This window comes from Dendrobium catenatum, unplaced genomic scaffold (genome assembly GCF_001605985.2).
Source record: "Dendrobium catenatum unplaced genomic scaffold, ASM160598v2 fragScaff_scaffold_1510, whole genome shotgun sequence".
Lineage (NCBI taxonomy): Eukaryota > Viridiplantae > Streptophyta > Magnoliopsida > Asparagales > Orchidaceae > Dendrobium > Dendrobium catenatum.
In genome coordinates this window covers 183,489-209,639 of record NW_021319972.1, presented here as the reverse complement: position 1 = coordinate 209,639, position 26,151 = coordinate 183,489, and the positions used below count along the sequence as shown (strand labels likewise).

The following is a 26,151-nucleotide window of genomic DNA, read 5'->3' as shown; positions in this document are numbered from 1 at the left end:
TCTCCGAATTAATTTTTGAAGTTTTCAACTTAATTTTGCATCGAGATTCGTGCCCGATCAAGATAATTTTTTGATGACGTGTCAAGAATGATCATGTATAATATGCATAATTAAATTGTAACATATTTATGTATTTAAATTAAATACTTTAGTAATGTATTTGAAAACTATTAAATTAAATACATTAGTAACAAAAATCAAATATACTATATTATATTTATATATTATAATTATGTTAAATAAATACTTTTAAGTTTATATTTATAATAACCTTATTAAAGTTTATAAAATGTCAATTAAATGACAATTAGAAGTTATATTGTTTTTCATTTAATGATATTTATTTTTCAAATACTCGCATTATTTACTTTTACTTAAATTTTTACATACAAGAAACAAGTATAGGTTGGAACAACAACAATGGAACATAAGATAACTTTTTTCTTCTTTAAAGGTCGTACATTATGAGAGATGTTTCACGCGAGTTGTCTGCTAGGTTTTTCCCTCTTCGCTAGGGCTTTTGCTCTAGCCGCCTCCGTCTCTGAAATCCTCTTTTTTCATGGCGAATAAAAGGTTGGATCCTGGCTTTCTTGAGGGTAAGCACTCCAAATCCTTCAAAGATGTGTTGTCTGGTTCCGTTGATTCGAAGAGTTTTCCGGATTTTCGCGTCTCTACGATTCGGGGTATGCCAGCGTTATGGTTTTCGGAAGATGAATTTTTGCATCTTGCTAAACCTTTTGAGTTTGCCTTAGTGGGGAAATTTCCCCTTAAACGGCCAATTTTGGATTCAATCCGTAGGTTTTTTTTCAATCGTAAGTTATCTGGTGATTTTTCTGTTACTTTATTGGATCAGTCAAATGTTCTGATCAAGCTTTCAAATGATCTTGACTATAGTAGGGTTTTTTCTTATCGTTTCTACTTCGTTTATGGCTGTTTCATGAAAGTTGTTAAGTGGTCGCCTCTCCTGGACCTTTCGGAGGAGTCGCCGATAGTCCCTGTATGGATTTCCTTTCCAGGTTTGCGTCCTCACCTTTTTTTCTTCTCGTATTCTCTTTGGGTTGGGTTCTATTTTTGGTCGCCCGATTCAAATCGACAATGCCACGGCTGTTGGCTCGCGTCCCTCAGTCGCACGTATTCTTGTTGAAATTGATATTTCTAAAACCTATCCTGAATCTGTTTGGCTGGGTCCAGAGAAACTTGGGTATGTTCAAAGAGTTGTTTTTGAAGGTGTGCCCAATTTCTGTCAGCATTGTAAGGCTGTGGGTCATAAGAAGTCGGAATGTTCTAAGCTATTTCCTAATTTACATCCGGTTGTGGTATGGGCTCCACCGCTGATGGACTCTGTTTCTAATCCCTTAGTGAATTCTGGTATCTCTGTTATTTCTTCTATTCTGATTGTTAACTTTGTCCCTCTTTGTGATAATAATGTGGTAAATGGTGAAGTTCCTTCGGTTCTACGAGTTTTGAATTGTGATATTGCTATTAATGCTGTGGAGGTTGATGCCTTGCCCTTTGTTGAATCTCCGTTTTGTTCTCTTGATGATATGGGGTCCCCTATTCTGATGGCTTCTTTTGATGGGTTGGGGGGTGATGTTTTACCTGGTAATGAGGTTGGGGTGGTTTCGGCTCCCTTTATTACTCCTATTGGTGTTAATATTAGTAATGTTGTGGATAGTTTCCCTGTTATGGCTGTGATTGATGATTCGGCAGCTCCGTCGTCTGGATCGAGGTTTCGTGTAAACCAGCTGTGAATGTGGACAATAATGCTGAGTGGGTGCGGGTGGATAAAATGAGGCTCGTGTCCTTGTCGTCGAGCTGGTGGCAACCTTTGGTGTTGTTCTTAGAGTTAATTAGATATTTGGCGCTGTCTTCATCTTAATTGATGGTCCGTGCGAGGCTTCGGGGATGCTGGGAGCCTCAGTCGATTACTGAGCCCTTTTTTATTGTATTTTGCCTTCTTTCTTTTTATTTTTGGTCAATTGCTGTTGTAACCGTTTTTTGTTTATCTTAATATATTAGTTTTGTTTTAAAATAATAATAATAATAATAAACAATGGAACATAAGATAAATCATTTTAAATTATTATATTATGTACAAATATGAGTGAATGAAACATCTAGAACAAAATGGACAAATGTCATTTTTCTAAGTGTAGCATTTAGTGGCAGAGCAAGGAATTTTTATCGGCGGAGGCACAAATTTTTAATTTTAAAAATATCATCAAGTTCTTTCATTTGAGCTTGAAATTGACATTATGTTTTAAATTTTTTTAATTATAGATGTTAATTATGAGAAGAGAAATTTTATAATGTTGAAAAAAAAAACTTATTTTCATGATCATCTAAATCAATTTCAACATAAATTTATTTAGACTATATATTATTATACTCATCTATTTCAACTACTCTTCGACGAAACATTTCATATCTAATTTAACTAAAAGTATAATTAAAAAATATTTTATAACGAACAATAAATATATAAAAATTTTGCTTCTTATTAATATTAAAGTATATTAAAAATATATAAAAATCTATAATAAGCATATTATAGACACTTCTTCCCCAACTATCTCATATCGTCAACCCCATTGTCTAATTGTCAGTCATATCCCGTGGATCTTTCGCACCTCTTATTCGTTATCGAGGATGAGTATTCACATGCCACCCAAATCATCACCAATGACATATAGTCATTATCTTTCTTAACACTTTGGCTATGAAGAAAAATTAGCCTCGTCGGTGGTGAAATGACGTCCGATCGCAGAACGGATGACGTCGTTGCGTCCGGAACATCGTCAACATTAAAAGTCTACATCTTATTTGATTAAATTGGATCATTTGGGGTGGTGTCGTAAATTTCAAAGAATGATTCATATATGTTACGAAGGCACGCGTTACGAGGGAACTAAGCCTCGTCGTCACCTAAATGATGTCCGATTGATGAACGGACAGCGTCATTGTGTCCGGAACATCCCGACATTCAGAACATACATTTTATTTAATGAATTTGGATCGTCTGAAGTGTTAAAAATTTCAAAGGCGGCTCAAACATGATGTGAAGGCCTGCGTTATGACGGAAACAAGGCCTCGAAGGTGCTAAGACGATGTCCGATCAACAAACAGATAGCGCCATTGCATCCGGAACGTCGTCAAAATTCATAATATATATTTTATTTGATCAAATTCGATGGTTTGAGGTCGTGTCGTAAATCTCAAAGGGGATTCAAATATGTTGCGAAAACATGCATTACGAGGGAACTAAGCCTCGTCGTCGCCCAAACGACGTCCGATCTCAAAATGGACTACGCCGTTGCGACCGGGACATCAGCAATACCCTAAATCCACTATTATTAAATTTGTCTAATTCCGATGTTCGACGAATTTGGCACGTAAAACGAGACAAAAATACACGCAAAACGAGGCGCTCAGCACACAAACCAAGAGAAATTTGCACGTAGATCGAGAACAACACACAAATTAAGAGGATTTTTGACTTATTAGTACAATCCTGTCATTTTAAATTAATGTTCTAATGACATATCATTAGAATGGATATTAACTTATTAAATTTGAACAAAGAGCAGGTATCAAAACAAGGAAAAGTCAAATGCTAATTAATTTATTACCTTGTTTAGCTCAAGTCTACCTGTTCTGACTTCACAGTTGGCCTTTAGCGAATGTCAAAACAAGAAATGAGCATTGTTTAAGGGTGGTTCTTTCACTCGAAGCTGGAGGCCAGTCCAAAAAGCCATATACCTCCGCTCAATCTCTCCCTTTTTGGATCCTCTACACACCCCAACGCCTTCAAAACTCGGTCCGAGCTCCAGGAACTCCCCACGACCGTCTTTAGAGCTCTGGCAATCTCCGGCCTCCCTCAATCTCACGACACCAAGCCACAACTCCAGCAACCTCCGGTCTCTTCAGCATACGAGCTAGATATCTCTTCCACGTCCTTGAATCCTACACATCAATCTAAAGAAGAGCGTCCAAATCAGCTGATCAGGCCGCTTGTAGTCTTCCACCTGCCCGTTTCCTTTTCTACCACGAACCACCTCTTGTAGCAACTTTCCTTCAACGCCTTCTTCAATCCGTTATTGGTTCAGGTCTCTTATAACATCAAAATATTATTTGCCTCCAGGATTTGAAGTACAGATTCTAAAAAAAAAAGTTGTTCTATCTTCTAAGTCAAATGAGCACTCCATTAAGGACAGCTTTTCATCATTTCATATTTCAGCTCTTTATCACTATAGATTCCCTATTTCAGTTTTTCATCATTTCAGATATTAGTTTTTTTTTATCATTTCAAGTTTTAAATCATGTTTTTTTCATATTTAGGGGAAGTCATCACGAAGTCAAAGAAATATATCTGTGCCTTAAGCATAGCAGTTTTCACATATCTTAAATGATGGATTTCTAACCTAGGGTTCCTCATGCATTTATTATTCGATTATTTGAGTACATTCAACTCATGTAGTGTCGGGTTGTTATATTCTGAGCTGGAGATTAATTTATAACTTAGCCTAACTTATTCCTCTGTAAAAGATGTATATGTGATTCAAGTGTTTTGGCAAAAAAAAAAAGTGTATGTATGATTCAGCATAGATTCTCATTAGGAGATTTGATTTCAAGTGATATCATATCTAAACTTTGACGACTGTTATTATCATCCACATCATTTAGCCAAAGATCCCTCATAGACTTGTTGCATCCTTAAAGCCCACTTACATTCTCCTATATTTAGTTGGAATCAGTCCAAAACAATCCACTAGAGCCTCATCCCATGTACCTCACAAACTCATGTTATTTTTTTTTTTTTTGGGAAATTTTTGGGCAAAGCCCGTATATTAAAAAGAAAGAGGAGATTACATGAAGAAAAAGAAGGACCTCAAAGCCTAAGAACAAAGGCTGGCCCAGCAATTACACAAAACGGCAAAAATGGTATACCAGCTATACCCCCCAAAAAATTACAATTTGTAACAAAACTCAAAAAGGTGTAATTGAAAAGGCTTGGACTCAGTGTAGCAGAAAATCGTAAAGTGAGCAGCGAAATCCTCCTGGTTGCCCGAAGGCCGTCCAAGGAGTGCCTGATAAGGGAAACATCATCGTCCAAGGCCAAAAATCCCTCAGGCAAGACAAAAACGAAGGCAGGACGTCGGGACGGAAGGAACAGCCCGTTACAGCAACTCTTTAAGCTTCCCAGCATCTTTCCAATTAGTAATTTTCTCATAAACCGAACTTCTAACATTTAAAGCAACAGTTTTAGAGCATTTAAATGAGGACCCAAATCTCCTGTCATTCCTCTCTTTCCAAACAAAATAAATGGTGCAGCTAGCCATAAGAAGAAAAAAATTCTTCTCAGATAATCTGGAGGCATAACAACTATCAATCCATTCAAACAAGTGGAGCACGGTGGGCCTGATTAATAAATTTTTTGCAACCGGGATATTATGAATAAGAGTGGAATGTGAGAAAGGGCATTCAAAGAACAAATGCATAGAGGATTCCAGTTGCAAATTGCAAAGGCTACAAACTGGATGCACCAAAATGTTGCGTTTAGACAAAGCATCAGCAGTTTTCAGAGCCCCCATGATAGACATCCAGACATAAACAGAGAAACGTAAAGCAGCCCCTTTATGCCATATGAGATTAGCCCAAGGACATATGTCCATATTAGAATAGAAACCATTAACATAATCTCTAAATATGCCAGCACCTGAGTTTTTCCAAACTAAACAAGTAGCAGATTCGTGAATGTGCAAATCAGAAATTTGCTGCTTAACAGAATCAGGCAGCGAGTGAGGTAAATTCCAGGTATTATCAATAATAAAGTCCATCAGCCTGGTATTAGCAGAGGTACCAGTGAAGAATTGGTAGCCATACCCATTTCCAGCGAACGCATCATTAATACACCAATGGTCCCAATACAAAGAGACAGGAGCAATAGCCGAAATATTAAAGCTAAAGAAGTGTTTTGCCTCACTAGCAGTACAGCAAATAAGTTTCCAAAATTTAGAGGAATAAACCGGAGGTGGACGCCAAGGGGAGATATACCTTTGAAGGAGCCAAGCAGACAAAGGGGATTCACAGTTATACATTCTAGATATCACAGAACAATTAAAAGCATATTGTAAGGCAGCCAAAGAGGGGATGCCCAAACCACCATACAACTTGGGCCGACAGATCTTATCCCACGAAATCATATGCATCTTGTTTTTGCTATCCATATCTCCAAAAAGCAGGAATTTAGAGGAGATTTTCTTAAAAAACCTCAAAACAGTTTTAGGTATGATTGAGCCCCGGATCCAATAAGCAATAGAGTTTTGAATAGTAAATTTCAGAAATTGCAGACGCCCCGCAAAAGAAAGAAGATGAGCACTCCAGCCAAAAAGATTTTTGGTCAGGCTATCTGTTAAGGGTAGAAAATCAGCCACCTTTAGGGTATAGAAAGAGAGGGGAATACCCAAATAAGTAATCAGCCACCTTTATCTGTTAGATCAATGTCTTCAGATCTAACAGTCGAAGCTCTGCTCTGAGTCTCGCTCATCATCTGAGCAACAAGTGAAGACTCTGGATTTAACAAAACCAGCTTGATTGTGCTTGACAATGTAAGGCATAATCGGCACAAGCCTGTTGGTAATAACCTTAGCAATGGTTTTGTAAGTAACATTGCATAAAGCAATGGGTCTGAAATCGGAAATAGTGGAAGCATGATTATGTTTGGGGATGAGTGCGAGAGCCATTGCCTTAACACCAGAAGGGATGTACCCCTTCTCAAAAAAAGATCTGATGGCTTTGCAGATGATAGGCTCTAAGATATGCCATCCAGATTTATAGAAGTAGTAGTTGAAACCATCTTGACCCGGTGTGGATGTGGAAGATCCAGAAAAAATCGCAGCCTTGATCTCAGCAGAAGAAACCTGCTGGGAAAGGGAAGTAATAAAATGTTCTGGAATGATAGAGCCTGTAGGGAAGTTACTAAAGTCCGTTAGTGAAGAAGCAGGAGGATTGTAAAGATCTTGAAAATGCTGTATAATGCTAGAGACAGAGTTAGAAGCAGGGAAATGAGTATGTAATAAGTTCACAGCAGCAAGAGCTTTTCTCTTCCTGTTTCTGATTTTTTGATAAAGAAACTTCAAGTTGTCCTCCCCGTTTTTAAGCCAGTTGATTTTTGCACGTTGGATAACCCAGGAGGCCATCAAGGAGGAGAAGTCAGAGATGGAGGAATTTATCTCTTTGAGAGAGGCATTTAACAGAGAGTTGAACGAGTCTTCATGAACTTTCTCAATCGTGGCCTTTTGAACCAGATGAAGCTTCTCTAAATGAGCATTAATATTGCTAGCATTAGACCACTTTTCAGCTCTAATCCCACCTTTAAACCTTTTTAACATGCTGCAGAAATTAGCAAGGGGATTCCCAGAAGTGGGCATAGAGAAATTCTCCAAAAGAAGATACCAATAAGAATTGAATTTAGTCTAGTAGTTCTTGAAGATAAATCTATGTTTTGAAGGGCTAACCACACCAGGAAGAATAACAATTGGACTATGATCAGAGCAGGAAGGGCTCTGAAAAGAGCAAAACGATGACGGAAAAATACTACACCAGGCATTGTTCACCAAGGCTCTATCGAGCTTAATATGTATGGGATTATCCGTGCGTTGGTTAAACCAGGTGTATTTGCAACCAACAGAATGCAAATCCATTAAGCAGCAGTCAAAAATCATGGTATTCAAGTCGGCAGTGCTCCTATGAGAAATGCAGGTACCTCCAATTTTTTCATGCTCAAATCGACAGCAATTAAAATCTCCTAAAACAAGCCAAGGAGTATCATTGGGAGGAGTAGAGCTAGCAATAAGAGGCCAGAGATCCAACCGATCTTTGCTAGAGTTGGAGGCGTAAACAACAGAGATGTTAAAAAGAAGACCAGTTCGTGAGGTGACAACACCAGAGATTATTTGTGCAGCAACAGAAGTGGGCTGAAAATGGATGTGATCCGCATTCCATTTAACCCAAATACGGCCAGGCGAAGCTTTATCAAAATTGTGACAACTATTCTCGTGGGCAAAAACAGAGTGGGCCTCATGAAAGAAAGGGTCTTTAAGAGAGGACGGAGAAATTCTATTCTCTAAGATGCAAATCATATCAAGATTAAAGGAAGAAACCAAACGCTTACAACACAAAACTTTATCAGGGCGGGAGAACCCCCTGACATTCCAAGCAGCTAAGGACGGCAAAGTCATCGGGAACCATTTTTGGGAGAAGGCTTCTTGGCTTGCTTCCCCTTAGTGGACTTTTTAGACGTGCCAGAAATCGTGCCTTGCTTGTTTTTAGAGTTTTTGACATTCACAAACTCAGTATTTTCCGCAACATCCATAGAGGAAGAAGAATCTTCCTGCACCTGAAGCATATCAAACCGATTGGGAGAGATGACCCCTTGAGACATGGGTACAGGTTTCTGCTGTAAATTACAAGAAGAAGAAGTATCTTCTGAAACATCATTGAGAGAGTTCAAATTTGGAATTGAAGAAGGTCCAACAGCTGGAATGGTGGGAATGTTAAGCGGATCTGCTGGCTTAGCAGAATCCATGGGGTGATAGGTGGGAGAATGGGGTTGGTATAGCAAAGGCAGCCCAATGCTATTTGTGGGTGGGGGGTCAGTAATCATGGGTGTAGTTGAAACTTGAGCGTGGGGGGAAGGGTCAGGAGGAAGGTTGGAGGGAGGAAAGTGGGTTTCCTGTAATTGCTTGTGAGGCTCCATAGGTGGTTTAAGTTGAACGTTAGGAGGACGGGTATAAGGTGGCTCATGGGGGTGACGGGATCTCGGTTTCCTGCTGAAGCTCCTACCACGGGTTTGATTTGCAACAGTGGACGTCCCAGGCTCCAAGTTTGGGTTTTCAGGTTTTTGCGGACAGAACGAGGAGTAATGCATTAAAGACTTACAATGAGAGCAGGGAGAGGGACGCCATTCGTATTGAACTTTGAGATTGACGATGTCACCGTCCAGAGAAACAGGGATCTCATCCGGATAAGTCGCTTTATTGTCAATGAGCACACAGATTCTGGCAAAAGTGAGACGAGTTCTCTGAATGGTGAGGTTGTCAGCAGCGATAGGAATTCCGACCTTACTAGCGATGCGAGAAATGCCCTCATAGTTCCAGCAGGCCAATGGCAGATCGTGAATCTTGATCCAGATAGGGATGCTCGTGAAGTTTTCTTTCTTAGGCTTAAACTTGGGATGCCAATTTTGAAGGATGAATGGTTTACCTAAAAGGGACCAGACTCCTTTAGCCCACACCATATCATAGTCCTCAGAATAGGAGAAGCGGAGAAGAAAGAAACCGTCACTAAGAAAAAGAAGTTGAAGCGTTCCCTTCAGAGCCCAGGTTCTGTTCATGGCGCCCAGCAAAGCTTCGTAGAAGGGTCTCCGACCGATCGAATAGCCAACTAGACTCAGATTCCAGTCATCCGCACCAGTAGCAAGCTTATCACCAGAGAACGGAATAATTTCAGGTTCCTCAGGATGGAACGAGAAAGTAAAGTCTTTGGGAGAGGGAGCTGCCGGAGCAAAGATGTGCGTCCAAAGGCGCTGGGGAGAGGAGGGAGGGACCCCCCGAGAAGAAAGAGGGGGGAACTCAGAGGAATCCATGGGAAAAAAATGGTGGGAAGCCTCCGGCGTTGCCGGAGGAAGAAAAGGCGGGAGCAAAGCGGCGGGAGAGGAGCTCACGAAACCCTAGCAGAGCGCTCTCACGAAACCCTAACTTTATTTTTCTCTACCATCCTTGTCCTAATATTTTAAAAAATATAAATTTATTAACTCTCTGTTTGTTTTTGGAAAATGTGTCCTTTGAGTTAATTTAATAATTTATGGTATCACGGTAAATGGATTCGTGAGCCACAACAAATCGGCATCACGTGATGGTGGGTCCTACGATTCCAATAATTGTCCTTTTGATTAATTTATGGTGCCACGGAAATGGATCCATGAGCCACATCAATCAGCATCACGTGATGGCGGGTTTTAGGATTCACCAAATGACGAAAATATCCTTTTTATTTGCGTGGACTATGAGCGCGTTTGCGTAATTACACATTGGAAACCATGTTTTTTTTTGGGGAATATTTGGGGCAAACAAGAATGACATAACCTACTAATCCTTTATATGGACATTAATTATTGATTATGAATTACAATGTTTATACATATTTCCATTGCTCATACGTAACAACATTGTTCATATTGATTTTCACTTGTTCTATCAATAATCATTATATTAATAGAGTTATATATAAATCTTTTATAATGGCTCAATTAAACTAAAGTTATAAATTATTATTCTTTTATTAAATGCACGCAATTTGTATGCCATCATGTGTCGTGTATCATGGCGCCAAAGAATAAAGCGCCAAAGTGATACATGCTCAATCATGAGTTATTATAGAACAAAGAGCAGAGCGTAACATATCGAATAAAGCCCAAGAATGGATTTACGCTACTCCAAGCTCATTAGAACCTTAAAGCTCTCACAATACTTAGTGGTGCTCAACAATCGCCTCTTCTTATCTATCATTTAATCTTAAGCTGAGAGAGCATCACAATAAAGAGTTTGATAAACTTCAACCCATACCATAGTACTATATGTTGGTCGCTTCATCGACTCACACTATTTCCATTTCCATAGCCATTATTGATCCTACTCCGATTTTCCCCATAGACAAATTTTTGGTCCTAATATATTCCCCTATTCTTTGTCATTTACTTAGACTTTTGAAACATGCAATCTCCCTTGCCGTCTTGACCAAGCAATTTTCTTAATCAACATTAGTTATTTTTACTCCCAATGCAACATTAATTTATTATATTTAAATATATGAATTTACTAATTCATTTTTTTATAATTAGATATTACTTACATAAATAGAAAGTCATAGATAACTCAAACTGAAAGGGAAAAATAGAAATAGATCAAACTGTATGACAAAAACCAAACAGTTTCTTCTTTAAACCAAAGTACAGTTCAACTTTTTGATTTCATCTGATTAAAGCACATAAATGCTCCAACAATATCGTTTCAGACTAGGCAATTCTTCAATAAAATAAAGAAGTAGAATCAAATAAACCAGATAGGTAAGCAAGCTCTATCAAGCAATGTAAGCGAAGTTTGAAGTAGATATATAACATGATCAAATCCATGAAAGGACAAACCATAACAAAAGTATAAATACCAATACTAGTCGCTAAATCAAAACTGATGCTCATCTGTGCCCCTGATTTGTGCCGCCGCCGCCGCCGCCGCCGCCTGTAGCTGCATTGCGAGCTGGTGCTTCATAACCCCCTATAGAGCGGTTAGAAGCCTGCGGGGTCCCATAAGTGGCTTGCAAATGTCCTCCATAGGCTGCAGGGGCTTGCGCCGATCCATAGGGTGTCTGCATCTGATTCATCATGTAAGGAGGAACAGGATTTGCAGTTGCTGCAGCTCCTTGTGCTCCACCGGTCATACTATGAGCTTCGTACCCGGGACCTCTGGTAGCATCATAATTCAAACCTCTGGGTGGCTCATAACTGGGGGCCCTCGAGGTTTCGTAGTGCGGAGCAGCAGATGTATCATATCCCATACTTCGAGGAGCCTCGTAACCAGTGCTTCTGGCAGAATCATATCCAGGCCGAGAGGGAGCAGGGGCGGCACGAACAGGAGCCCCTCCATATTGTGCTGTACTGCCAGCAGGTCCAAGACCCTGAGTTTCAAGCATACAAGATTGATAATATGATGTCAATTTCAAAGTTAGAATGAAACTGTTTGAGATGATAAATAAAGTTTGTTTAATAGACTCGCGGAAGCAATTGTTTTGCACAGCTGATCAATGGTGCATCCATATGGCAACATGCTACTTTAAATTCCTTTAGATATGACATCGCAGCAACTATATGTTTGAAAAAATCATTTCAGGCCATAAAAGTTCAAAGAAAAAGTAACCATGCAGAAAAAGCTTTCGTAGTCTTAACGAGGGGTCTAAACGAGTCAAGTCGAGTCATGGCACTATCGAGCTCGGCTCGTCAGTAAAAAAGCCGGCTCGAACTCGAGCTCGTCCCACTCTAAACAAGCTCGAGCCGGCTTGCGAGCCTCGGGGGTTCAGGCCGCCTTCCACGTCGTCGTCCTTCTTCGACCGAGCGAGCCTCCCCGTCATCCACAGCAGACGGACCCACATTCTGCGACCGAGCAAGCTCCCACGCAGGCGCCCACTTCGTTCCGAGCTCCCAAGCAAATTGGCAAGCGGGATTCAGGAATATCAAAACCCAAGCGAGAATATCAAGCAGGAATTTTAAGTTTAATAAATAAATAAAAATTATTTAAAAACATTAATAGAGATTTGCGTCTGCTCGTGAGCTCACGAGCCGAACCTCATCAAGCTCGAGCTCGAGCTAGTGGCTCGATAAGCTCTGCTCGCGAGCTCGTTAACGAGTCGAACTTGAGCCAGCTTGGCTCACTTAAACCCCTAGTCTTGATAAAAAAAGCCTAAACAATTGGAGATAATGAAGCAGTTTATGGACAAGTGGCAAAGTAAACACATTTATTATTGGTATACTCACTGAAGATGTGCATCAGTGTAGATTACGTTAATAATATCACTTAAAACGCTTCTCCAAAAAAGAAACGTTTTGCTGTTCCAAAACAGGATGAACATTGAAGATGATACATCATCAGTAAATGGATTTAAAGTTAGGTTTAGATTCTAAAGAATCCATGGGGATATGATACTCTGTGTTCGACACATATAGCAAACTAAAGAAGCATACATAAAGCCAACAACTCTTAGTAATAAGGCTGAAGAAGATATAAAGTTCAATAAATTCCCATACGTCAAAATGATACACAACAATACATCCTCATTGGACGCAATAGATTAATGCAAAATGCATATAAATGCTAGATAGATCCCTCCTACAATTTTCCAATCTAAAGGTGGAAAGCTCAAAAGAGATGGCAGAGATATTTGATAAAATTCTAACAAAAATAGGAGTGTAAGTGAGTCAAGCCGGCTCGTGAGTTGAACTCAATAAACTAATGAGTCAAGCTTGAGCCAGCCCTAACTGGACTTGTTATAAATGCACCTAAGATATATTAGTATTCAAGATTTTAAGTACAAAATTGTTAAAAAATATTTATAATTTACATCTCCCTTTCTTTATATTAAGTGATTCTTCATTATTTTTCTTCTAATTTTTCATTCTTTTTACCATTTTATTATAATAATTATTTGAATCATAAACATTTTCTCTCTTTTTACCATTTTGTCCTAGACTCGTGAAATAAAGCTCGAGCTCGAACTCAATTAATTAATCAAGCTCAAGCTCAAGCTCAAGTCTAGGATGACTCGAGCTCAACTCAACTCGCTTGCACCCCTAAACAAAAACACTTTGAATATATAAACATCAAAACTAGGGAAGACCAGCAAAATCAACCTAGTGCCATGTCTGAGAATCATAGGATTAGCCCTACAAAAGACTGATTTTAGCTAGAAAACATGAAGTTGAGTGCCATCCAGTAAGATTAATAGACATTTTAACAAGGTTGAAAAAGGCTTTTTATGTATTCTTATCTCAACTATTTATGGTTTAGCTTTATGAATTTTCATTTTTCAATCATTTCAACTACGTGATTCCTGAGATGTTAAAATTATACTTCACAAATTATTTTAAACAATTTCTATCCATATTACCTTTGGCCTACCCTTCCAAATTCTATCGCACTAATTATATATATTCACCAAATAAGTGCATTTTCAAATGTTCAAAGTACTGTCCAAAAGTTATTTTTAGTTATCTTCAACCAGTGTCACTCGAATCAATCTCTTAACATAATCATTCATTAATATATCGTCCTTAGTTCTGCCAAGCATCCATGCTAACATTTTTATTTCTATCACATTAAAGTTGTTGGTTGGATATCCACAAACATTAGACTATTTAATACTTAAATAGTTAAATCAATACAATATTATGGACCTACCTATAATTTTATAAAATTTATATGTTGATCTTCATCGTATTTTCTTATAGCATATTATTCTTGAGGCACTTCTTCATTTTAACCATCTAGTCTTAACTGAAAAAGTTAAATCTTCATCTAAATTTTCAAACTTCAATATAATAGGACGAAGATACTTACCTGCCAGACTAAGCAGCACTTTATCTTTACTAATATTGATAAATAATTATTCATATCACACATACTAAAATTATATATCAAATTATTTATCTTTGTTATACTAATTCTAAGCATGATATCTTTTAAATATTTTCTTCATTATTCTAAACTTTCACGTATATTATTGAATATCTTAATGATTAAAATTTTCATCCACTAAAACCTTCATAATAAATAAAAAAACTGATAAACTCAATATTGATATTTAATGTAATCCTACTAAAATTGAGAACTCTTTGATCACACCACAACAACCTCTAGTACTAATCAGTCATCCATCATTCTTATATTTAATAACTTCAAATTACCTTTGATATGTAGTGATGTGCACCAAATCAATTCATATGATATTTGATCATACACATTCTCAAGATTAATAAAAAATATATAAAGATCTTTTGTCTGTCTATGATTTATAATTTACTTAAAACAAAAATCACTTTTAGAATTAATCTTATGGGGCATGAAAACAACTTGAATCTCTAATATTGATATAATTTTTCTAAACATATGTTCCACTCTCATAACTTCATTGTATTTGCCATAAGTTGATTTATCAGAGCTAGCTACCTCACTCCATTTTTTTAGTTCAATCTATAATATATCTCATTATTTTTGTTTATTATGCCCTTCCAAAATATTTTTTTCTGTGCAATTGAATGGTCTGTTTGTAAACTCTATAAAAACTCCTACAAAAATATTTTTAATGAAACTAGTCATCTCTTTATTATTTTTCATAATCTTAAGATATACATCCATAACAAATATTCTATGTTATGTGCTCAAACTCTTTTAGATTCACCTTACAATATTTGTAAGAATTTTATTTCTTTCCAAATAATTAGGTCATCTTCCCAATTCTTAAAATGTGAATGTTATTACAAAACCAGAATCTATTGTGAAACCAAATATAATTTCTCATACTATTTTTATATCTTTCTAATGAATATTTTTCCAAATAATTAGCATGAATCTCCAATAAATATCTTTTCTTCCTTAGGCATACATTGAAGTAGCTCATCCATCTCTTCCCAAAATTATTATTTTAAATATTTTATAATCCAAATTAAGGAACAAAAACACAAACATATTCATAATATCCTATCCATCACCGCATAACCAACACATTTCACCTTGACAACTTCACCATTTAATTGTCTGTCCATTATTACCTCCATTCCATTTATATTATTAATCTTTTCAACATACAATAACTAAGACACTTCACCCATGTTTTTTTTTCTTTTGGATTTTTATCATATTAATTCAATTTTTAATAAACAATCCATATTTGTCATTTTTCTAAATATAATATCCACCAATTCTCTTATCTTCCAATTCAAAGACACTAAATTCAATATAACAAATTTAATCTAAGATTTAGAGCTAATTGACCCTAGTTTACTTATCACTATGATTGAATTAAGCTATAGCAAGTTACAAAAGGTGCATCCTAGCCAATTCTTTTCTATTATTTATCACAATCAGATAAATTTTTGGTACATCACTTAGGAGTAACACCCTAACAAACACTTATCTACTTCTCATTATAATTGAGTTAGGCCATGGCATGTCGTTTTTGGAGAACAATCTAACATAAAAAACTTCGCATTCATGTAGTTTTAGCATGAATTTTATGATTGGCTATTAACTAAACATCAACCATTAACCTTTCATATCCAAGCTTGGATGCCTCTAAAAAAATAATAAATAAATATATTTAATGTTGACAAAATAATAGATGCATGCATATGAATATGATTAATAACTTAATTAAACAAATAAATTTGAAGATGTATTTGCAACTTATTGACAATTATAAAAGATAGCAATATATCAAATGAGGACAAACGAGTAAGGGAGTTTGAAAGAAACATGACTTGGTTATAACCAAATAATACCATAGGCTGTGTCCACAAAAATTATTTATGTTTCATCACGAAAAAAAGGTTTAGATTCCTTAAAAAAAAGAAGCAAACAATGCTGAATGGATTTTCAAACCTTATTACTAGCAAGACAAGGTTCACCAGCACTAAGCAAAGTTAACCTCATAAACGGTCTCGTTTGTAGCTCATATTTGTTCAAGATGATAGAATGCTTGCTTATAGGCTCATCAAGGCCTTGAAAGCTACCTTATTCAGGTAATTTTTCATTAGGTTGTTATAAACACAGTTAGAAGATCACCTGCACAAAGAAATTCATGCAAAAATTAACTATATTTTTAAAATTTTTTAGGGGATCACTCTCATCCAAATCAATGTCCAGCCTTCATAACAAACTGCTGCAAATCCAACATCTATGAACCACGAATACCCTCCCAAACCATGAGTCTCTGTTTTAGTTTGAATGGTCAAACAGTATCTCCATTATTGCTGCAAAACTGGTGGACTCCAAGCTGATTTCAGCCCCCTCACCGATCACATAGTGGTTATCATCCTTCTTAAGTACAACCCACCTCTCCTGATTCCACCCACTCTCTGTATAAATTAGCCTCCAGCTATTATCATCTTTGTTTCCATATATATTAGGAAAGTAATATTAGAAAAGGTTATATTTGGAGAATATCTTATTAGGATGACAAGCTTTTATGTCCCTAATGTTATGAATATCCTACTCCTAATTATTCCCATTTGAATCCATCATATGTCTTTAAAAATTCCCAAGTCAATCAATAAGATACATGAAAATTATTAACCCCCAACATGATATCAGAGAAAAGTTATGATGTCTAAACTACCCACCACCATCCTATTTCCTCTCTCCCAACAATTTAACTCCCCTTACAAACACAACCTACATATCGCCGCTCTCCGATCGTGTTGCTCTACTCTTGCATGTCTCGCTCAAACACTACCAGCAGCTAAACACTCTCACACACTGTTATGCCCATCTGTTGTGCCTGATTACACCGCTTTCACTCACAAGAGGCTCATCCGCATGTGCCTTCCCATACACCACCTGTACACATAGGCTAGCACCTGCTCATGTCACTCTGGGCCTACATGCTTGCATTGGTCATGCTAGTCATTCCATGCTCACAACACAATCCCCACTTTCAACAATAAACTTCGTCGCATATCGCCTTTACCGCATCAGCTAACTTGTTAGAGTCAATGCCTATTCTCTAGGTTACATCTTCATCATAAACCAAGTTAACCCCCTTTTTATCCGATTCATTTCTCTCAATGGTGTCATAGCCTGATAATTACATTTCAATGACTCTAAAGTCCAAACCCTCATGCACTATCAAATATCTAGGGCACAACCAAATTTAATGATACCAAGTATCTAATGTGGTCAAAGGCCTCCCATTTTCTTATAATTTCTCATACCAAACTCCATCATTATGATGCATCTCCTTTAAATAGAGATGAAACTATTATATTTTTTTAAATAGCAAGCGCTGACTATGTAATTCTTACCTATTTAGTCAATAGTCATGACCCTTCAATTGCCCCAATTGTCATGTAAGATGTGGGTCTCTGTTCATTACACATACATTCAAGAGAATAATATTTTTAGTAAGATCTCTCTCTAACAAAAAAACATACATATTCAAGAATACTATAGCATTTTATATTTGGACTTGTCCTTTGGTGTAGGAATTGCAGTCTCAATTAATGGCAAACTTCAACGTGCCTAACACTGTGATTGCTCTCTCCCAGATTATTTGTGTCGAACTCTCCACCATCACACTCTGACACATGATCAATCAACTTTTGTTGGTGTCTCTAGGTGTGGTATGGCAAGTCGCGGACATAGAGGTATGAGTGTAAGACTACTGACAATTGTGGTCGTTACCATAATATATCTATATTTTTTTGCCCTCATTACTGTAGTACTCATCATTATCTTTAACATTATAAAATGCCTCCATCGATTACTATTTCTAAAGAAGGCATGGCCTGCTACTTTAACAATCACAAATATTTATCTATGCCTCTCATTTTGTATATTCATCTCAATCTAATGAAATTATCTCTACCAGTACGCCATGAATTTTCAACTCATGTGCATCTTTGCATATGATAAGTAATCACCAGATATTTTCATCCTTCCACGTGTCCTCACTACTACCTGATATTTTTGTTGACGGTTCCTCTTCTCCCATATAATGAAAGGGCATTACACATCCTTTCAAATGTCCCTTTCAAAAGTATGTATGTCTGACAATTTCCAATCAATCTATTAGCAATTAACTGCATAACAAAGACTTGTAATTGTTATCACAAATAATAATCTTGAATTTAATAATTCTTAATTTCAAACTTTCTATTCTAACAATGTTATTCATCAATCTTCATGCTTCTAGAAATCTTGACTAAATGGTGATGGCTAAACATAAAAATTGTCATCAGCTCGATGTTGCTCAAATTTTAATGTTTCATATGAATATCTTGACAATTTTAGGGGAATGTCGTCTTGATAGTGTGTTTTCTCTCATAAATCAAATTTCATCCCCTCTTTCCCACCAATCATTCACCTATTTCTCTTTTATATCCTTGCCAACTCACATTTTCTCTTATACCAAGAATATTTGATCATCTACTTTGTTCATGTGCTTTGATTGCATGACAAGATCTCTACTCAAACATTTGACATATATTTCATACCTCATAATCAAAAAAGATATTAATGTTATGATTCTCTCAATCAACATTTATAAACCTCGATTGATGTTACAATTCATGTGACCACACCCTTCTCTCCCTCACATATTCATCTTCCTCCATAAATTCCAATGTCATGTATATCCAATCAAAAGTTTACTCTCGAAAATTTAGACCTTTAAACACCAAAACCTCTATTCTTATTGTTAGATTTGGTTGAGCATCATCAAATCTTCACTTATCAATTACCCTACAAAAAGGTAAATAATAGCATACTACTTATCAGTTATCCTATTCATTCTTATTCATCATTTGATCATTTATCATCTTCATTTCATACATTCCCAATATATTAAGAACCACTACAAAATCCTCTCTAAAAAAAGCTTATGGATGTTGAGATCGGTGCTCAAACTCAATTCATCATATGTGGAATACCCCTCCCTTTTGGGGTTAAACCAATTGCTTGGTTATGTGTTTTCAAACTCAAATTTCATCATGATAGTTTCACCAATCAATGCAAAGTTCGTCTGGTTTCCAAATGATTCACACAGATATATATATATATATATATATATATATATATGATATTTTACACTTTCTCCCCAATTGTTAGGCTTAACTCCATCCAAATTCTCCTTTTAGTAATCATCAATAGATGCGAGTAATTTCTTCATTCATGAAAACCTCAATGAGACAATTAATATGGAGTTATCCCAGATATGCTCAAGGGGAGAATCACACATGCTTAGTCAAGAACGCTATCTATAGACTTAAACAAAGTCTATGAGCTTAGTTTGAAATTTTTTATAAGGTCCTTTTGTTGAGATTGTTTGTAGCAATAGCAACAAGAATAATTCTTTCTTCATCAAATATATATTATATGGCTCTGTAATACTAGTTGTTTATGTTGATAGATTGCTCATTGGAAATAATCATAATGGCATCTTTGAGGTAAAAAAACAACTTAAAAAAGAATTTTATTGCCAGAGATCTAGAAAGATCAAATTAGTTCTTGAAGTTGAATTTACATATGTCAAAAAGGGGCATCAATGTCTCAAAGGAAATATATTCATAATCTTGAAAAAAATGTTCTTAATTGCAATCTAGTTGATAGTCCTATGGAGACTCAAGCCATTTCTATTAAAGAAGAGCTACCTGATGATCTATCTCTCGGTTGTTAGTTAGCACATGCAAAATCCAAATCAGAAGTATTTGGATGTTGTTTTGCAAAATCTCGTGTAGCATTATCTAATGTTTATTATGTTGGCAATGTTGAAGGTTGACAGTCTGCCTAAGGATATTATATTTTTTTGTTGGATGTGCCCAGGCACCAGGAAAGTATGAAACAAATTGTTATGTTCAAGTTCAACGTAAAGATTGAATATAGAGTTATGGACCACTCAATGTGTGACATGATTAGAGTAAAAACTCTTTCAAAAAAATTTGATTTTCACATTACTTTTCCCATACACTATATTGTGATAAATGTATCGTCATTTATAATGCCAACAATCCTGTTTTCTATAAATGAACCAAAGATTTTAAAATTGATTTCCATTTCAAAGAATGTCGACATCATGCTTTTGAAGAAGATAATTAATCATATTTTTACTTTAAAATGTATGATTGGCCTCTTTATCAAAGCTTAGGAGCTTATATATATATATACACATTAAAAGGTAATATTAAGAAATTTAATATTTGAAAAATACATTACTAAGGTGATATACGTTTACATCCCCATAATTATGAAAATTCTCCTCCTTATTTGTTTTCTTCAGCATTTCATCTTGTATAACTATTTAAATGTTCATTTATTTAAGCAATAAGGGACAAGAAAATCATTTCTCCTCAACAAACTTGTTATATTTTTCATTTCAAAACAGCCAAATGGGCCCCATTTGCAGTTTCTACAGGTCAAAAGCATATTATATTTTTCATTTCAAAAGAGCCAAGCCAATTTGCAGTCTCCAGAGGTGATACTACTCCACCAGTGTTACTCTGTCAGAATTCTCATCCACCAGGGAACACTCCTATAGCCCTCCTTCCCAACTCTTTTGATCAATGGCGTGCATCAAAAGTATAAGGATGATTAAGATCTGAATTACGGAATTCCAAAAGTCCACCATGTGCGTTAAAAATCACATTAGAAAAATGAGAAATTTGAGACAACCTCAAATCAAGCTCAAGGTCGTTGCTCATTTAGTAGCCTAGCCCAGCATAAGTTACAAGTCCCAAAAAAAACTAAATCAAGCTCGAGTAAAGTTTGAGCTCAGTTGTTCCTAATCTAGACAGATAAAAATTTACTATTGATTTCACTTGGCTTGATTTGACAAACTTCTAAGGGGCTGTTTGGTTGCCTGAAAAAGAAATGCAGTGTAAAGTAAATGCAATGTAAAGTAAATGTAATGTTTGGAGAAATTGGAATGGATCTCACACATCGACGCTGCATGTCGACATCTGCTGGAACCGGATAACCGGTCCACTGGCATGATTGTCGAAGGTGAGAAAAGCGGGACAATCAACGAAAATATGGTAGCGATCAGAGGTCCAGCTACCTACCTTCCACCGGAGTCGGCCGTCGATCTTGACGTAGAGGAAGAGGAATCCGTTATTCTCGTCTTGGGTGAGGGAGGTGCAGAGATAGGGGGCGATGGGGATGAAGGAGCCGGAGAGGTAAGGGAACCAGACGTCGATGTCCTTATGGCCCTGGTAGAGACTGGGGATGCTGTAGGCCGGAGTAATCTGCTGGTTCCTGTAGGCCGCGTAGACGTCGAGACGATCGTAGTAGATGCCGACGCGTTCGTTAGGGTTTCGGGAGGAGATGGTGATTTGGATGGTGGAGGAGAGGAGATTTGGGGCAGAGAGGTTGAAACCGAGAACCCGAGCGTCTTGTAGGTAGAATTGGGGTTTGGTGGGACGGAGGACAAGCCAGACGATTAGGATTGCGAGGAGGACAAGCCAGACGATTAGGATTGCGAGGAGGACAAGCCAGACGATTAGGATTGCGAGGAGGACGAGGATTATAAAGAAGATAATGCAGAAGGTGGTTCGCCGGAGCGAAGTCGAACCAGAACGAAGGAGTCGAAGAAGACTATCGTGCAATGAAGCCGAACAGCACGACGAGATCGAAGCTTTTTTTTTCCGATGAATTTATAACCCGCTCGTATCGAGCGGGTTTCAAATTCACGCAAAATAGTCCTTTTAATACACGACTAATGCATCGGATGATTTTCTTTTGCTCTCCTTAAAATTATCCAAACAACCAAATTTAATAAATACAGGTAATTGTTTTACTTTACACTCCTAATTCGGGCAACCAAACAACCCCTAAATGTATTTCGGATGTCAAGGTATCTTTCTCCTGCATCCTTGATGTTACATCATTGCATCAAGAAAGGATTCAAACGCCAACTACTAGAAGCATTTACACGTACTTTTCAACTTATTCAACACAAGCACAAGATATGTGAGCAGATTATCATGTGAATATGACTTCCCTTACATAAGGTTCATATAACCAACCCTGCAAACCTTCCACAACTTGAAATTAACATCTTCAAAAAAGTTAGCAACTTACACTTCAATTTCAATTGCTACATTATATATATATATATATAGAGAGAGAGAGAGAACTTTTTCAGCCTGCGTCAGTTAGAAACTAGATATACAGAGCAAATAGATTATTCCAAAATTTATTTAAAACTGCAACTTGGAATTTAGAACCCCTCTTGACTACCTAAATTTCACAATACTAAAGTTATATTCTTCCCTGGCAATTACATTATGTTCTTGACGAAAGAATAATCCAAGGAAATGAGCCAAAATATTACTAACAGATGGAAAGTTCCAAAAATAAAATCATAGCATGCTGTTCACTAGGCCAACGCCTCAGGAAGAAAGAAAAAACTTACCAGAAGATATTCACATGGAAATCGGACCATCTTGATCATAACTTCATGGATTCCAATTTAATAATATCACTTCGTCTTAGAATTATGTGATCCAAGCAATAATCCTTACCTAACTTTAAAGGATAACCCATGCAAGGTCATCCACTATCCTTAAGCTTTGTTTGAGATAGTAAGATTTTCTATTTTTTTCTTTTAAAAGCTTATTTCTCAGCCAAAATTTCAAAAATGTTTTTCCAAAAATAATTTTTAAAAGCAAAAGTTTGAGATAGCGATGAAAAATTTGTCTTCCAAACAAATTATTTTTTTACTAACAGCTGTTTTTACCATGAAAGCAATCTAAAAGTTGTTCCAATTTCCAAACAAAGCCTTAATCTCAATTAGCTTCCACTACTCGTTGAAAATTTCAAATCAATACTAAAAAGTACAGATTTTAAGTTATAAATTTACTTCTCATCAAAATTAAGAAATTAACAGTTCTTTAATTTCAACTTTTCATTTTGAGCAAAGTATGACTTGGCTGAAAGCCTGACAAGTACCGGCACTTCAAAGTGATTTAAGACAGCAAGATGTGGCAATGAGGCACCTAAGACACCATATAATCAAATATCATAGGATAAGAATCTAAAAGAACTTTATGTCAAATTGTCCGCTTATGTAATGCTTCATGATTACCTTGAAGAGGGGTGAAAATGGAGCATGATAGAAATGTACAAAAAAATGTTTCATCTGAGAACCTACATTCCAACTAAGCATAACAGTACTAAATCAGTAAATCATGCATTACATTCTTTCTCTAAATCCACACCTCTTTTCAGAGAAATCAAGCAAACTTCAAAAAAACTAATAAAACCCATATCAAAAGATTGAAACTTCAATGGATGATCGTGTATCTTAAAATAAGTGAACTTTATATGAAAATAATTTTTAAAAAAAAATTGGACCACTACTTTTCATACAAATTACCCGTGCCATGTATCCTTATGATTATAAAATCAACTTTTGAAACAATAATAGATAGTTTTGAGACTTGTTTGAAAAAGCGCTCTAATAAAAACAATATTATATAGTTATGGGTAAAGTTTGTGAACAACTTACTATTAATTCCATTTGCTTGGAGAATGACTAAATCAATCTCATCTTTTGCATCCATAGATGTGAGCCCAGGTGGAAAATAGGCAAAAAGTGCAAGTAAGATGAAAAACTAGTTAAATAATTTTAATGATCCCCTTTCAATGCTTTTGTATTTCAAAAGATTTAGTTTAACCATAAAGAATTATGCATTCAATATTCTTTATTTTTCGTGTATATTAGCAACTCTCATTTCCTTTCAAATGTAAACTTTCAGTCAATTTTTAGGATGCCATTTAAAAGATGCCCAACGTGAATGAGAATTCCAATTGTGAAAACTCAATTGGAGGATGCCTTAATACTCCTCCATTCTCTTTGCTTTGATTCTCACAGAATCCAAAGTTAAATTGCAGGATTATACTCTTACCCATATTATTATGGTTCCTCGATCAAGAAAAATATCACTTATCATCATCAACAACAGAAGTAATATCATCGTCATCAGCCTTATTCCAACATCATAGCTAAAAAAAATATTCAGTATTCACAACAACTGATGGAAATAAACTCAAACACTTTCACCAATCGCTAGAGCAAATCATGGTGTGAGCATAACAAGAGTGAAGTTGATCAAAACATGCTTCCAAGAAAATTTAACGAACGTTAAAATTAAAATACAAGAATAAAAAATGGCTTTTTGTGTGCATCATGGTGATAGTCCATAATCCGCAAGAGACAAAGAATCTAAAAGATAACAGTGGTGTAAGCCCAGGATATTTAAACTTGAGAAAAAATTATGACTAAAATCCAATATGAACCTAACATCAATCAGAGCACAGGCGCCAAAGCTTTTTTTCTTTAGAAAACCATTCCGCAATAACTATCCTATATACACCTATTATAATAATTCAACAAATCACAAAAAAAAACACACAAGTAGAACACTGCATTTAATAATGTAGTATGGTTCCTAAACCAAGATAATCATTACACAACAACAACAGACCAAGAATTAACAGCTTTATGAAGGGAAAAACAAAAAGCCTCAATGAAAATCATGCTAACCTGGGAAGCTCTGTAACCATCTTCATAAGCATTTTGGCCGGCAGAGTGCTGTCCGGATGGATCACTCTCCTTGTAACCCACATTACTACCATAAGGACCCCCTAAGTTAATCAAGGAAAATTTGATGAGTTAATCATTTAAATGATGGCAAGGAACATCTCATAAGAATATCAAAAAATAGAGTAATCAGTCATATGTACCAGTCTTATCTGCGTGAGAAGCATTCACCAATTCCCTCTGAAGCTTGTCCACCTCCCCAAGCATTGAAACATAATTCTTCTCCATAACTTGAAGTGACTCATAATGATCAATTCGTAATTTTCTTTCATAATCATAAGTAGCTCTGCATAAGAAGTGGTTCATTAGAAGCTAGAGCATTACATCATCACATGTAACAGCATCAAAGATATAATTGATACTAATCAAACAAATTGCTACCTGCAATGCTGATACTCTTGCCTAAGAGCATCTAATTCAGATATCAAAGAAGGAATCTGCTGTGCATCTCCATGATTTTTCTGCAGATCCTGGGTCAAATCCTGCACTTTGGAAATCAGCTCCTGTCTAGCTGCAACCAAGCTCTGAGCTTCTGCGTGCGCTTGCTGTAACTCCACCTTAAGAGGCTCCGTAGCTCTCAAGTCAGCCTCCATCTTCCCAAATTTATCAAACATCGCCATCATCTTCTGCTCATGCTCAAATTTCCCAGCAGAAATGTGCGTTTGCAACCTTTGCAGCTCATGTTGGGCCGCAGCTAATTCATGCCTCAGAGCTGAATGAGTAGCAGCTAGCCTTTGGTTCTCAGTGGCAAGAGTTTGCATCTCCATATACTGCGCAGCAAGTTTCTGTTCAATAATTTCTGGAGGAGGCATCAAGTCATGAGGCAAGGCACCAATTGCCGGACGGATACCAGGACCGTAAGGCTCTGGGTGGAACATTCCAGGGCCTGGTAGAGGCCTGCGCATATTAAGTGGCATGCGACCTTTACTTCCCATGAAAACCAGTCAAATCAGTCTGCTACCTACCATGTAAATTGACAGAAATGTTAGGAAAGATATGAGAAGCAAATATATATATAATTGAAAAGGCTCAGCAAAATCAGATTGAAAACACGGATGAAGATCTTAACTGTAACACAGCCGTTTGTTTTCCACAAGCGCAACTGAAAGAGTGAACGACCGCGAAAATCCGAGAAGAGAGCGCGCCTTCGAGTTCGACTTGTGAGGGAGGAATAGAGATTAGGGTTCGCGACTCGCAGATAACAAGCCGACTGGAGAGAGAAAGTCAGAA

General features: G+C 36.6%; 2 protein-coding genes across 3 annotated transcripts; both read right to left on the bottom strand.

The window, feature by feature from the left end:
• Positions 1 to 5,177: 5,177 nt before the first annotated feature.
• Positions 5,178 to 6,227, bottom strand: LOC110115034. Its single transcript, XM_020848136.1, has one exon. It carries the CDS (start codon positions 6,225 to 6,227, stop codon positions 5,178 to 5,180), a length of 1,050 nt encoding a protein of 349 aa, XP_020703795.1.
• A 4,770-nt stretch (positions 6,228 to 10,997) lies between these two features.
• Positions 10,998 to 26,151, bottom strand: LOC110115040 (protein FLX-like 2). Of its 2 annotated transcripts, none has more exons than XM_020848142.2 (5): positions 25,991 to 26,151; positions 25,303 to 25,882; positions 25,065 to 25,207; positions 24,865 to 24,965; positions 10,998 to 11,733 (listed from the first exon to the last, which is right to left on the bottom strand). In XM_020848142.2, exons 2-5 carry the CDS (start codon positions 25,854 to 25,856, stop codon positions 11,254 to 11,256), a joined length of 1,278 nt encoding a protein of 425 aa, XP_020703801.1. In that variant the 5' UTR covers positions 25,857 to 25,882; positions 25,991 to 26,151; the 3' UTR covers positions 10,998 to 11,253. The 2 variants fall into 2 exon arrangements, with proteins under 2 accessions (XP_020703801.1, XP_020703804.1); XM_020848145.2 differs by having other exon boundaries at positions 25,303 to 25,875; positions 25,991 to 26,146.

What these genes read in the sequence shown, in the direction of transcription:
- LOC110115040 (XM_020848142.2), bottom strand. Translation starts at nt 25,856, where the DNA reads ATGGGAAGTAAAGGTCGCATGCCACTTAATATGCGCAGGCCTCTACCA. An exon ending in CAAGAGTATCAGCATTGCAG is followed by an intron (nt 25,208 to 25,302) that starts GTAGCAATTTGT and finishes CTTCTTATGCAG; the next exon opens with AGCTACTTATGATTATGAAA. An exon ending in ATGGTTACAGAGCTTCCCAG is followed by an intron (nt 11,734 to 24,864) that starts GTTAGCATGATT and finishes CTTGAAACTCAG; the next exon opens with GGTCTTGGACCTGCTGGCAG.
- LOC110115034 (XM_020848136.1), bottom strand. Translation starts at nt 6,227, where the DNA reads ATGGATAGCAAAAACAAGATGCATATGATTTCGTGGGATAAGATCTGT.